The sequence below is a fragment of the Conger conger genome, chromosome 9, assembly GCF_963514075.1.
Source record: "Conger conger chromosome 9, fConCon1.1, whole genome shotgun sequence".
In the NCBI taxonomy this organism is placed as follows: domain Eukaryota; kingdom Metazoa; phylum Chordata; class Actinopteri; order Anguilliformes; family Congridae; genus Conger; species Conger conger.
This window is the reverse complement of record NC_083768.1, coordinates 36,338,581-36,353,367: the sequence shown is the minus strand read 5'-3', so window position 1 is coordinate 36,353,367 and position 14,787 is coordinate 36,338,581. Positions and strand designations below refer to the sequence as shown.

General features: G+C 48.3%; 1 protein-coding gene across 8 annotated transcripts in view; it reads right to left on the bottom strand.

Annotated features, from left to right (window-relative positions):
- The window catches only part of LOC133137246 (abl interactor 1), a 40,981-nt gene that overhangs the window by 9,989 nt on the left and 16,205 nt on the right, over positions 1-14,787 (bottom strand). For 5 of the 8 annotated variants that reach the window (XM_061255402.1, XM_061255401.1, XM_061255397.1 and 2 more), the window contains exons 3-7: positions 9,384-9,560; positions 5,765-5,779; positions 5,007-5,107; positions 4,277-4,417; positions 390-490 (exon numbers count right to left, since the gene is read on the bottom strand). In XM_061255402.1, coding sequence (XP_061111386.1) covers positions 390-490; positions 4,277-4,417; positions 5,007-5,107; positions 5,765-5,779; positions 9,384-9,560 — 535 coding nt within the window. The remainder of the gene's footprint in view (positions 1-389; positions 491-4,276; positions 4,418-5,006; positions 5,108-5,764; positions 5,780-9,383; positions 9,561-14,787) is intronic. The other 3 variants (XM_061255396.1, XM_061255395.1, XM_061255400.1) reach the window with 1 other exon arrangement.

Here is a 14,787-nt window from a genome sequence, read left to right as displayed (position 1 = left end):
AATCTACAGTAACAGGGTTGGGCAGCCCTGGTTTTAATGGGTCTACAGCACAGTGGACTGGAGGCAGGAGCCCCATTCAGCGGCTCTGAATGCCCCCTGAAATTTACACCCCGTTTAATTACGCCCGTTTGATCCGTTGCCCAAGTGGAGCATTTCCTTGCAGACACGCGGGCGCAGTTACTCAGCTCTGACACCGACGCTGGGTCGGGCCTGCGCAGCACGCTTGGGTGGGGGAGCAGTCACCACGGCAACCGTAGCCACCAGCCACTGACATCACAATCTGACTCACCAAACAGGAATAACCCTTTCATTTCCCATTCTACTGCCGAATAGAGTCCCAAATGCTGACATCATTTCCTGTGTGATTTTGTGTTTGAGGCGGGGCTTACCCGGTCCCAGACTGGGCGGGGAGGGCGTCGGCACGGCGATGGGAATCCCAATGCTGCTGCTCCCGCTGTTCTCCCGACTGCCGCTACCCCCGCTGCTGCCACTGCGCGCACACACACACACGGCGCGTCACATACACTGCTCAGAACACACTGCAGAACACGTACCACACCCATAATGTTACACCAACTACTCCCCACACCACGTCAATAACACAATCTCAAACACAGTAGATTAAATGCAGTATTCAAACACTATACATCTGCTGCACAAAGAATATATCTCACACACGCACGGACGCACACACAAACCCTCTCGCCACACACACCATTGCACAAAAACACCATTTATGAAAGGCAGCCTGCCATGAGAAAGGGCTGCCTGTTAACCTTGAGCTGCAGCACAGCTAATTTCTCATTTCAAACTGTCTCTCTGAGTCTCTCTCCACTGCCTTACCTGTATTCCCACATATCTCTAAGGATCGAATTACACAGGGACTGCAACTTGATGAAATCCACAAGCCATTTTACATCCAGGAGCTTTCTGGGTTTTTTTTTAATGTTCTTTCAAGCAAGTGAAGCAAAGCAGACAGCAATGATAAATGAGAGGAGAGAAAGACTCGCAGAATTATAACGTAATATCGGGTGGGCTGCAGTGTCTGATTCTGCAGTGTCCGTGATTCAGCTTTCAATTTACAACTCCCAAAGAAGACAGCTTAGCATTAGCTTTAGCACACAGAGAATGCATGTACACCAAGAAAGCAATCTAAATCACAATGGTCCATTCACTTGAACTACGCTTTGGATTTTTTAATATTAATATCTAACCTTGCATAAAGGTTGTTTAAAGATTCTAATATATAACAGCACTGATCAATACAAGAGGCAAAGGCCACTTGATTTCACACACATTTCATATATATATACGCTGAGTCAGCAATATATAGTGCTCTAATTGAAATGCTCAGCTCAACTTGATGCGTCAATATTGAATATTGAATTTTATAACCAAGATGCGCACAATTACACAAACCTACACACGTACGCACGGCGCGCACACAGACACACACACACACACAAATAAAACTTCACACAACCCAGAACTCTTCACTCCACAAACGCAATCAAAGAGCCGTGACAGCCCGGGGAGGGGAAGAGTCCCATCATCATTACTGCTAACCACCTTCCTGCAGAAGCATCACTCCAATCAGCAGGCTGCGCATTCCGGATGAGCTCTCCACAGACATACTACATAGGAAGCAGAGGCAAGCTGCATGAGGAGGCAGGCCGCTTCTGTGCTGTAGGAGCATACAGCTTTAACCACAGCAGCAGTCAGAAACCGGTCAAAGTGCAGCTCTCCCCCTTCCAGAACCTCACGACACTTTTACCGCAGCATCCACCTGACCTCTCACCGAACAGCAGGAGGCGTTCAGCGCGCCCGTTAAAGCCCTGGGATGACCAGACGGCCAGATTGAGCGAGGCGGTTTGGGAACCCAGCCAGGACACCAGGGAACACTCGCGCTCTGTGAAATAAGCGCCGCGGGACCTTTAACGCTCGCAGGAAGTCAGGACCTCCGCTTGAGATCTGACAGATGGCGTCTCAAAGCTCTGGGGCACAGGCCTTCATGCAGGCGCAAGACTGCCCATACTGGCCAACACGTAGCACTGCTGAGAGCAGCTTCCACAGGAAGTCTCCCATTCAAACTCTGACAAAGCCCAGCACTGCTTAGCTTCAGCCATTTAGCTATGGAGCTACAGGGCAGCAAGGCTAAAGGAAAGTGAAGCTACAGAGAAGTTTGGCTATAGGGAGATGGTACCTCAGGTAGGTGTGGCTACAGGCTCTGTCTTTACAAGTATATCTTTACAAGCTTAATCTTGTGATTAAGGAGCCACTTTATATATTCAAAAATAGACTACAGTAACACGTAAGGCTGTTCAAATAACATTTTGATAGTTTGTGGAAAACGGTAACTCACAATGTTCATCCACTGATGGCTCTTAGCACTGGGACCTGATCCTAACATGGTACAGACAAGGTGAAAAAAAAGAAAAAAAAAAGAAAAGAAAAGAAAGAACCAAATCTCTCGGTTACATAATGGAGTGTCGCCCCCTGTTGAGTAAGATGATTGGAAAGTCAAACACCCAGGTGGTTGTGTTAGGATGCTGATAATCAAACACACCATGTGTTCAAGAGATCACCACTCTCACAGGGAACAGAACCATTACTTCCTACAGGGTCCAGGCTCATCCAATAAAGAGCGAACTCCTCCACTGTTAGAAACACTTCGCTCAATACTAGAAAACACAGGGAGCTCCCAGAGTTCGTACTGCACCATGGAGTTCCTTGTGGAATAGGTCTTCGCCAAAACAAAAGGCTGCTTACTGATTTTTGGCCGAAGGCACTCCTCATAAGCGCCGTCTATGTTTCAATAGCCCTGAGATGAACCTGTCCATCATCCTAAGAGGCGGAACTAGCAGGGGAAGGAGGCGAATCCCTAGGAGCAGGAGTTTATAGGTTACGCCCATTGACGGCAGTGTTACGGTGTCCTTTGGGCAATGAGACATCAGTCAGAGATCATTCTCATGGGTGTGACATCTGGGCCAGTGGGCTCAGTGCAGGACTGATGTACAGAGTCTTGGCACACGGGGAACTATGGTGAGAATAAGGGCACTGCCGGTCATTGTCCTGTTAATGCCGACTGTATTTTCTGCTCAAAATCTCATTTTGCGACGGCTGTTGATACTAATGCGATGCAGCTGTTCGTAAATCGGAATAAGCCCAGGGAGTAGATGTGTGACTGTCTCTGTGGGGGGTTCGGGCATTTCTGAGAACGACGTGCTCCAGGGTATGACGTACCGCACTCAGGAAAACGTCCAAACAAACGGACGGAAGTGGCTGCTGACTACAATCTTTCTTTCTGTAAATATTACACTGATTTCACACTTCTCTATATTCATTCTTGGTCACATAAGATAAAACAAAGGGCACAATGGCCTCCAGATATCTATATGCACAGGCTGCCAAACTGCCCCTAGAGGGATGGATCATGTGTGCGCACACACACACACACACACACACACACACACACACACACACACACACTTCCCAGCTTAGTTTCTGCATCGTAACCATCCATCTATCCATCCATTATCTGAACCCGCTTATCCTGAACAGGGTCGCAGGGGGGCTGGAGCCTATCCCAGCATACATTGGGCGAAAGGCAGGAATACACCCTGGACAGGTCGCCAGTCCATCGCAGGGCACACACACCATTCACTCACACACACACACACACACACACACACACACACTCATACCTACGGGCAATTTAGACTCTCCAATCAGCCTAACATGCATGTCTTTGGACTGTGGGAGGAAACCGGAGTACCCGGAGGAAACCCACGCAGACACGGGGAGAACATGCAAACTCCGCACAGAGAGGCCCCGGCCGACGGGGATTCGAACCCAGGACCTCCTTGCTGTGAGGCGGCAGTGCTACCCACTGCACCATCCGTGCCGCCTATCGTAACCAACGATGATACATTTTTCATTTTATATTATGTCTGGCACCGACTTCTGGCAGATCCCTCCAACATTAACAACAGATTAGAGTCTGCAAATAAGGTTGCTTGCAGGGTGTTAGTATCTAAATCAAATAAACATGGAAACACAAGTACCACATTGGCGCACACACACACATAATCACAATCTCACATACAATCATAGTTTTGTAGGCATGTCACGTCCATGGGTGGGGGCACACTCCGGGGTGAGGAGACGCGAGGGGTAAGGTTTGGTGAGGTGGGAGGAGGGGATAGGCTGAGAGGAGGTGGAGGGGGCGGGTTTAGGTGAGGTGGCGGGACGGGATTGGCTGAGAGGGCGGGGTTACCTGTGAGTTCGGGGTCTCTGGTTGAGGGAGGCCGTGCGGCCGGGGCTGTGCTGGCTGCCCAGACGGGCGGGGCTGGTCATGTAGTCGTTGGGGACCACGGGGGGCTTGACCGGCTCCAGGGTTTTGTAGGGAGTGTTTCGGCTGGTGAGGCACAAACAGGGAGCAGCACATAAACAAAGGAGAGAGTTGCATGCAGGAACGCATCACATATATGCATTGCACATATATATGCATGCTCAATGCATGCTGAATGTAGAGTGTGGGTGCTGGGAAAGCTCCGGAACATGCCATGCATTTCACTCACTCCCATTTACACATCTTTCAGCAAAACATAAAAACACATCCAACTCAGCCCCATTTTAAATCACAGATTCAGCACAGACAGACACAGGTACAGACAGGACATAGACACACAAACCCAGACACACAGGCACAGACACACACAAAGACATAATGTACAGACAGAGGCATAGACAAATAGACACAGACAAAACCATGCACACACACAGACACTTTTACACAGACACATACGGACAGTTATACACACAGCAACACACAGACAGACACACATAGACAGACAGACAGACAGACACACACACACACACACACAGTTACATACACACAGACAGACAGACATAGACAGACATACACACACACACACACACACACACACACACACGCACACACAAACACAGATAGACAGACAGCTGGCCTGCGAAGGTGGCCCTACCCCAGGGTGCCCCGCCCTGCCATGGGCGGGCTCGGTGGTTTCTGCGTGGGGGGGTTGGTTCTGGACAGTGTCCCAGCCCTGGCAGGCTGGTTGTTCCCGTGCTGTGGGGGGGAAACATTGGGGGACCGTGTGAACACCCAGAAGTGAGTCTGAAGTACAGCACAGTGCTACAGCTAAAGCAGGAGCCAGACAGCTGGTGTTTCCCAGATAAGCGCAGATTTTATTATTGTATTATCTATTCTCATCAGGCTTTATTTAAGCAGGCGGTTGAGCTGTGAACTCATTTCTCTGTTCCAGTGAACACCTGGGGGGGCCAGCCTGGCTGCCTCTCAACTGCAGGCTGGCTCATCAGGGGACCAGACTGAGTTTGAACTGGACCAGGACAGCCAGCTCAACAACCCCTAACGTTTCATCACAGCCACATTATCTAGACCGGGTTTAAGGTCTCACACAGAGGAAGTGTTATGCTAGTGTTAAATTGTGACGGTCACGGTTCATGATCTTTCTCAATTTTTTTTATCAAATCTTTTTTTATCAGGGAAACCCACATATACAGATTAAGGGCTATGAGCATTTAAAAAAAATATTATTAAAAGCAAACAATTCATGACAAAACACCGACATGAGTAACAGGCCACAGCTCTACGGTCACATATATGAAGCAGTTAAGGGAGAGGGAGGGCGGGGTTACAGCAGACTACCAACAGACACTACAGTAGTAAGGGTGGGGTGGGGGTCATGTGAACAGCAACTCTTACCTTGGCTTTTAGCCACTTAACGTGAGCAGGAAAGAGAGAGAGAGAGAGAGAAAGCACAATGTCAAAAAGACCATGCCTGAGTTAAGTGCTGAAACTACATCACAGTAACAGGCTGGGGTTAGACAGGGGCCTGTTCACGTTCTGCTGAAGTCAGGGCATCACACACCCGTTTGGCTTTTAACACGACGGGCAGCATTCCACCGGTTTGATGGTACAGTGACGGGCAGTCTGTAGTGCCGCATTCCAATAAGAAACACACGCACAACCCGCACACCAGGCACAACTCGCACCATGCACACAAAAAGAAGACGTCCTTCAGTCCTGATTAACTGGGAAGGGAAATATTTTGCCCCAGCGCTGACAGCTCCTTCTTTAGAACGCATCATTAGACAAATTCTCTCCTTTAGTCTTCAGCACAAAGCACGCAGGCAATTAGCCCAGACGCACCATGTGAGGCAGCTGGACCAATCGACCGAGAGCCTTCTCTGTGCCCCAAGTGAAAAGAAATAAAACCCGACTCTTCCAGGGCCTGCCAAGAGCGTACTGTAGTTTACACATTTCAATACCCCAGCTGCAGCCTGCAAGACTCGCTGTTCGTACCGCCAACAGCAGCCTCTGTCCCACGCCAGAGAGGAGCCCCACGCACTGCCTTCTGGGAATATCCAAAGACACGACTGACAAGAAGTCTGCTGTCCTTCATCACAGTAGCTGTATTAAATATTCACAGAGTCACACAAACTGCCTACAAACGGAAATAATGAAAAATCATGTATTTAAAGAGAAAGTAGACAGATCCTGCTGCCTGCTTTCATTACCGTAAACAATGTCTTGGGCTGTGAAGAGGAACAAAAACAAGGCGTGGCGCTTTGGGGTAATGGCCGCCGTATGTTTTTTTTGGAATTCTGCCTAATAGATATGGACCTGGAGATGGGAATATTTTCGAGAAACAACTGAAGTTGTAAAAGAAAGTGTCGTGATGTTGTAAGCAGCAAAAACTCCCTATTCATGGGCCATGACCACCACACCCAAACTACAAGGGCCAGACTTCCTGGAGCTTATTCAAGCTGCAAAACAAAGCATGACCCTCGACATGTAACCACTGCACAGCAACCCTGTGCAAGCAAATGCGCCAATCAGGAGCTATTACGCTTTCTCTTTGTGACAGCAATTTAAGACCTCATTCTAAATATTTAAAAGATGTATGTTTAGTCTGTGATGAGAGGGAGGGAGAGAGAGATAGAGAGAAAGAAGCACAGATGGGGAGAGGTTAACACCCGTTCCCCATTCGATCTTTTGGACAGGATCCAATTTCTCGGCAAAGACGTAACGTTTCCCCACAGGTCACATGGGCCATCAGCGGGGGCGGCAGCGTTTGGCCCAGTTCTCTACGCGTCGATGTGGTTCAGCGAGGGGCCGCTGGGAGAGCCGACCAGACGACCTCTTACACAATCCATACACAATACGGACTCTTCTTTTCCAGGTCACGAACATAAACACTCAAAATCCTAACATTAGTGTGGGTTAAGTCTCCTCTGTGGATGGTGGAAGAGTGGAACACTCAAAATCCTAACAGCCGTGTGGGTTAAGTCTCCTCTGTGGATGGTGGAAGAGCGGAATGCTTGGGGGGGGTGTGTGACTCGCTACATCTCAAATGTGTAAACGATCAGTTACAGACTCTTGAGTGGGTGGCTTTCCTGCTGCGCTGGACGGTTGGTAATCCTAGCCCTGCTCGGTTTCCCCGGTCTGGAGCCACACGTCTCTCGCGCGGGGCGCGACGCCTTCAATCACGCTTAACGAACACGAGCCACTCCTCATAACTCCATCAATCTCCTTTATACCTGCCATTCGCACATCGAGGGCATGAGCATTAGCCTGATTGTTCTCGGTTTTTTATGAACTCGCTGATGTGCACTGCTGCACAGAAAATCAATCTCACCCATTTCAAAAATCCTATAGCAAATATGACACAACCGCAGCTGCCCTAGTTAACCCTTTCTTCTCCCCACCGAATAGGGAACCTGCTCTAGAGTTCCCGCTGTACACCAGAGGAGCAGGGGAGTAGACCCGCGTAGAGGTGCTAATGCTACAAAACCGGACTAAGCCAGAAAACAGAAAACGGTAAACCCTTGAGAAGACGCATCTGTTATTACTTCGGAATATTGGAAGCGCACAATCGACCGGATGTCAAGTGACTCTCGAAACGAATATATTTTTAGTTTTATATTCTACAGCCGCATCCTAATCCTGCAGTACCCTGGCAGTACGCTGTGCGGGCGTATCAATGAACCCACACAGCGTCACAAGGGCCAGCGACAGCTCCAGTGAGCCCACTTATGGCTGCCTGTCCAGCGCCAGCTGTTTCATACAAAACCACACTCTTAAACGCATATAAAACTCTGCACCTGTAGATTAACAATGAGAAATGGTTTATAGCAACAGTATCTTATTTTATTTTACTCTTGGTAAAGAGAAATACGAGCATATGTTTCAGAACCACCTCAAAGGATCGTTAAAATCATACGATAGGCTAATTGTTTCCCCCGAAAGTGCTGAATGGAAAGTGAGAGTCAGTTTTTGTGCAGAGGACCTGTGTCTGAGTCACACTCTCCCCACTGTGATTAAATATAGGGGAGATAATTGAAGAGTTATTGGGACGTCAGCGCTCAAATTGTTAACGGCCCGGCTCATTAAACATGGCCGCTGTTTAGCAGAGGAATCTAGACCTATTGTTTTCCCTCTTCTGTCAGGCATCTGCAGAACAGATGGGCTCTGTGCTACCTTGCACCTTAAATCCCTGCAATAATAGAGCATTAATGAGTAGCAACATGAACGGATACATGCTAACGGTTAGCTAACAGGACCGATGAATACTCACTCTCTAGGCATAGACATGATAAAATGATTGCATACTAGTGTGATTCTAGCTCTACCTCCTACTGAGGGTAAGCATTTATGTGAGATATTAGCATGTGCATCCCATTGATTCAAACGCTACACCTTTGTGCGATTTATGTTATACAAAATCTTATGCAGCAGGCCGGCTTTCGTTTGGCTGCATGTTATCCTTCAGGATGACAACAGCGAGCTATAAACTGCAGCGTAATACAATATGCCTGACAAAACAAATGGGTTCTGTGATTAATGGAGAGAGGAGGGCGGCTCCCAGCCAGTCACAGTGCCAAGATTCTGATGTCATTACAGTTCTATTCCCCAGCCAATGCACACGCGCTCGACAGGCAGAGGGCGGGGAAACTGATAGAGCGCACTGGCACACGCACTCGCACTCGCACTCGCACTCGCACTCGCACTCGCACTCGCACTCGCGACAGGCTGGAATTTTAAAGAAAAAAGGGGAAGAAATATCAACCATTTATGAAGCGTTTCCCTGGCAAAGATCTGATGGGCCTGAAGGCTCGAGGTGAGACATTAATGCAGATAGGAAACAGGGGTGTGCCTTTTGAACAACTTATGCTCTGGACTCCATTTGTCTCTAATCAGAAGTCAGGGCCAATGCCGTAACCTTTCTGAGCCAATAAAAATGGCGCAGTCAGTTTACCAGCCAATAGAAATGTGTCCATTCATACCGAGCAGTCTAACAGGAGCGAGGGAGAGACCTCACCTTCACCCCGTGCCCCACGTCGTCCAGAACGGTGTAGTCGATGGGTTTGCGGATGTATCGCACCGGCCTCTCCATGTTGGCGGGGGCGATGATCTTGTGGGTTCTGGACGTGTTCTTGTTTGTGGTCAAAATTCCAATCTCTCGCCTGGCAACCTTCTCCTTGTGGATATCCACAGTCTGAGAGAGAGAGAGAGGAGAGAAAGACGGAAAGAGGCAAGGAGAGATTAAATTCTGTGAGGGCATTACTGGAACTGTGGGAGAGGAGATGGCCGTTTCATTAAATTATACGACGACGACTCAATGTAATCGAATCATAAAAGCAGTTTACAAAGCTTTTAATGCAGTTTCATAGTTAGTACATCCCCCAACAAAGTCCATTTACAAGACGATAAATAGGAACAAATTGCATAGCATCCATTTTACTGACAAAGCAATTGTGCCATCTGTCTAATTATTCTGCAATCAGCAGTGACAAACACTTCGCCACCAATGTAAAAGATACAATTAGAGCAATAACGATCATCAACAATGAGTTTAAGAACATCAGAGCCTTCATGTTTCAAAGACATTTTCAGAATATATGCAGTTTTTCCTTTGTGGCGTCCAGGGTTGGAACACCTTCTGGTCATTAACACACAACAATCTGGTTACAGAGGTGAGCGATAATGTAAACTGATAGGTTGTGACTGTCTTCATTTAGAGAATTACCCATAAGTAACTGCGTAACTGATGCAAGGTAATTTGCGGCTCTGAAGGCATCTCTTGGTTAATTCACCAGAGTCTCATCTGTTCCACCCACCATCCGAATGCGGAAACTGCTGATGTGAATCTATTTATACCAAGCAAGTCACCCTGCGTAAGGGCACCCGATAAACAAATGAATTATGTAAAAGAGAGAATAATGTATATGTATATTATGCAGCATGACTGCACGGCTCAATATGCTGCTCCTCAAACCCCCGAGGGGAAGGAGGGAAGATCAAGGGCGAACAGATTCATCATTAAAATTCAACACCGTCAAAGGAAAGCACTGGCTCTGAGTCTTCAGCATCAGAGATAGGGATTGGCCCCTTCCACTGAGCATCAGAGATAGAGATTGGCCGTTCCATGAAAAATCTTTCAGGTTGATTGATACCCAAATTTCTTCCTGCTCGGTCAGTCTCCAGTAACCCCAGACAAGTGAAAGCTGGGTCTCGCACAGTGTGTATTTGAGCACTGCTCAGAGATCAGGTGCAATTAAGAGGCTGAGAAAGAAGCCACAGTATGCTCCCTCGTAAGGAACCAAAGAGAAGCCAATAGAAAGTATCGCATGCCATCTGAAACTGGGGGGCGAAAAATGCTCTCTGCTCTTATTGACCAGTAGCATATCATCTAATTCTGAAAACAGTCCAACATTTCCCTTATACCAAACAGTACCAGGGCTCGGCAGCTGTCCCACTTCAGGAGCATTTCATGAGTGCCAACTGGAAAAAATAATTAAGCAGCACACCTACTAATTGGGATGCATTAGTGCGCTCCTAATTTTTGCAACTTGGCAGCACAAGCAGTGCTTGGAAAAAGTGTGAGCGTTGAGCCCTGTGCGTTCAGCTTGTGAAAGTACTGTTGAGTAATGGCGATATTTACACAGGTGCTGGGTGATTGTGTGAATGTATACAGAGAGAGAGAAAGGTGAAGACACGGCTCTATTGAAAAGGTTTTGCTGTCACGAACGCTGCCGGACTTTGTAACAGACTACACATTCCCGATTCGGCCGGGTCGCCATGGAAACTCAAAAGTATTCCCCACAAGTGGCTGGCAGCAAGTGCGTGTGGGGTAAAGAAGAATTTTAATTCTCAGCCTGCCCCAAGCTGCTCGAAACCCTGCAGTGGAGGCATCCTAAAAACTGCCAGAACTTTCATTTTTCATATTAACATCAACAGTAATGAAAATATCTTCAGTTGAATCCGATGTCGGAGTTCCTCAAAGACATTCCAATGTGTTAACTCTGGAATAAGCCATTTGTACATTTTAAAATATACATTTATGGATCTTTATTTTTATTTTTACCCCAGAGCAATAAGGACCTCCTAAACCAATCAGATATGAATTGTTCATTAAGTCATTAAGGGTTTTCGCTTAGAAAAATGGATCCAAATGACCCATAACTAATATGCAGCTTCCCAGAACCTGCCCTCAGGCATGGCTGTTACGTTCTCTGGAGCCGTGAGTTTCTCTGTTCACTCTATCGATGGGAAGAGAGCCTTTTCTCCGCCATGGCTTCCCGGACCTCCGCGTCTCTCCACCGTATCCATGGCGAGCCGGGAGATGCAGGCCTCCGTCGACCCCTGCGTTTATTAACGGTGTGAACACAGAGCAGGATCCTGCAGCTGGCTCCACGCTGAATAATGGATGGAACCCGCATAGCGCCCCAGGCTACTGTCACTGTACGACAGCAGCGCCTGTCATTTTTTCTCTTTATTGTTTTTTAATTTGGTTTCTTTCTCCATTATGAACCGAGCAGAGCTTTTGAGATCGCCAGCCCTCGTTAGACCTGACCTTCTGCAGACACTGTGGAGGTTTGTCATCTCTTAACTCATAAACAGCCCCCCCCCTAACCCCCTTTGATGCAACTGACCCCCTCTTAAGGGGAGACAAGGGGGGAAAATGGATGTGGTAGGGTGCAGTGGGTGTAGCATACTAAGAAGGTAGCACCTGCCCTGTTGGGTACCTGCCCATGCCACTGTTCACACATCCATCAGTCTTCCTCGCTGTTCTCATCCCTCTGCTGACCTCACTTCCTGTCAGCACGGAGGTCTGGATTTCAACAGCTCCACTTAGACCACTGCGGTACAACAGTGATAAATAATGAATGAATGTATGATGAGGGTTAGAAAAGCAGTGATTGGAAGCAGCACTCCCAGTGCACAGCGCTCTCAGTTTGCAATGCCAAGCACTCGACCACAGCCATGATGGACCTGATCGTATAACAGACCTGAAAAGATAACAGACCTGACCGCATAACGGACCTAACCGAATAACGGACCTGACCGGATAACAGACCTAACTGGATAAGGTACTTGACCGGATAACTGACCTGAGCAGATAAGGGTTAGACCAAATTAGATAATGGATGTGACTGCCTAACAGACCCTGTTTGCCTTTGGCTCAGACCTCTGGCCGAGGTGATCAGCGGAGGCTCCAGTCCTGGCAGTGAGGCCGTGGTGTGCAGGCCTTCACAGTTCATCAGTCACCCTGAAGCCCCAGAGGCCAGCGCTGACCTCCTGCTGGGGTCTGGGGGCTTCCTGCTCCTTCCTCACACAGAGCGGTGCGGAAGCGCTGGAGGGCACAGGGAGGAGGCGCAGCCTCAAACATCACACGCCAAGGGCTCCCCGATTCCCCCGCGGCCGTGACTCCATTACAGACCGAGACGCCACGCAGTGCGACGGGGCGTGAGGAAGCGGAGTGCAGCTCTGCGTATACACCTCACCCCGGATACCTCACCCAGAGACACCCCCAAATACCTCACCCAGCAACACCCCCTCACCCCTCACCCATCAACACCCCCAAACACCTCACCCATCAACCCCCCCAAACACCTCACCCATCAACACCCCCGCCAAACTGCACTAGACTTTCATCTGTTCTAAAGGCATGCATCAGACGAGCCAGAATCAATGAAACCCAGAAGCTGAAACCCAGAAACTACACACTAACCATCTTCTGCATTCGTTACTGTACTCGGGAAAAGCCCTTCATTCAAAAACATATTTTCACTGTATTTTAACGAATGTCACTCATTTACCATCACGTAATGGCGCAAGTGATGGCGGACATGATCTCTCCCTCTCAGTCTCTCTTGCTTTTCCACCTCGCTCTCTGTCAGCAATTCTTCATTGCCATCCTGTCTCCACTGGAGGCAAATTCAGCCATCTCTTTGTACAAGCAGTATTCTATTGGTGCTTCACCTTGCTGAAATATTGAAATATTGATGTCGAGGTAGAAGAGAAAAAGAGCTGGCACAGGCAAATTCAGCATGTCGCACACTTAACTCTGGACTGGGGCACTGGTGGTTCGGGGGCTGGTGGGGGGCGATTTACAGCGACAGGGGTTAGTGTCGTTTCAGGAATCTCAATGCCGATGCGCTAAGCCCTCAGCCTGCCCAATGCGTGTCATCGGATGACAGGGCTTTTCCTGTGAATCATGCACCGCGCACTCGTTCCATATTCATGGCCGTCGAACAGCTCACAAACACAACACGGAGCCAATATCCAAGGCGGAGGCTGGATGGCAGTCTTCCACAATCCATAAAACAGTGCTTCCTGCTTTGAGATCATCCAAATGATGAGGTAAAATCTGAACTCATTATATCTAAGGTGGGGGGGGGGGGGAGGGGGTACTTTACAGAGGATCTCTTACAAAGTAGGTCTTAACGGTAGTTTAGCTGAAGATAATGTCTTAATACTGCCCCAAGCCAAATCTCCTCACCAAGAAACTCCATTAATTTGCCGATACCATCTGTCTGAAGGCTGATTGGCTCTAAATGGCAGGCAGATGTTTATCACGTGACTCAGCTTACACTCCGTATCTCTAGAAAGTGTCTGTTCTCTACGGAGACTGTATTAAAAGTGACTAAACCCTCCTACAGGCAGATTTTTAATCATCACCATCTCGGCAGTTGGAAGGAACAAGCTCTCCAGGAGCAGGGTTTCAGAGACGGATTACACCTCCAGGATATTAACCGGGAGGGGGCTTCACGGACCCAGAGGTGTCTGGGGGGGGGGGGGGGGGGGGGGGATGTGGGAATCGAGGACCGCCTTCCAAGCCCCAGCCACCCTAACGAGTGTGACATAAACCCTTCCTCCTCCTCTTCCTCTTCCTCCTCCACCCAAAGCAGACCCATTCTCCCCATAACACACGAACACATACAGGAAGTAGGTGGGGGCCGCTCTGCGTTTGACTCATTTGTTCTGCAGCATGGTGGTGTCCGTGTTTGGCAACCTTAACAAAGCTTATTTTAGAGCAGAAGCAGTATGACTGAGCACTGCACACTTTCAAATGGACTTAACTGTTTAATGAGCTTTTTTCTTCATTTCTATGGTTTAAAAGTTACATATTTTATTGTGCTTTAACCGTGGTTACAGAGGGAGTTCACAGAGACCTACTGTAACATAACTTACAGCTTATATACATTTTATATACATGGACCTCAATGGACAGCAAATACGGCAGAATAATTTGTGCGAGGAGAGGTGGGGGGTGGAAATCATTCATCAGCTCTCTCTCTCTCTCTCTCTCTCTCTCTCTCTCTCTCTCTCTCTCTCTCTCTCTCTCTCTCTCTCTCTCTCTCTCTCTCTCTCTCTCTCTCTCTCTCTCTCTCTCTCTCTCTCTCTCTCTCTCTCTCTCTCTCTCTCTCTCTCTCTCTCTC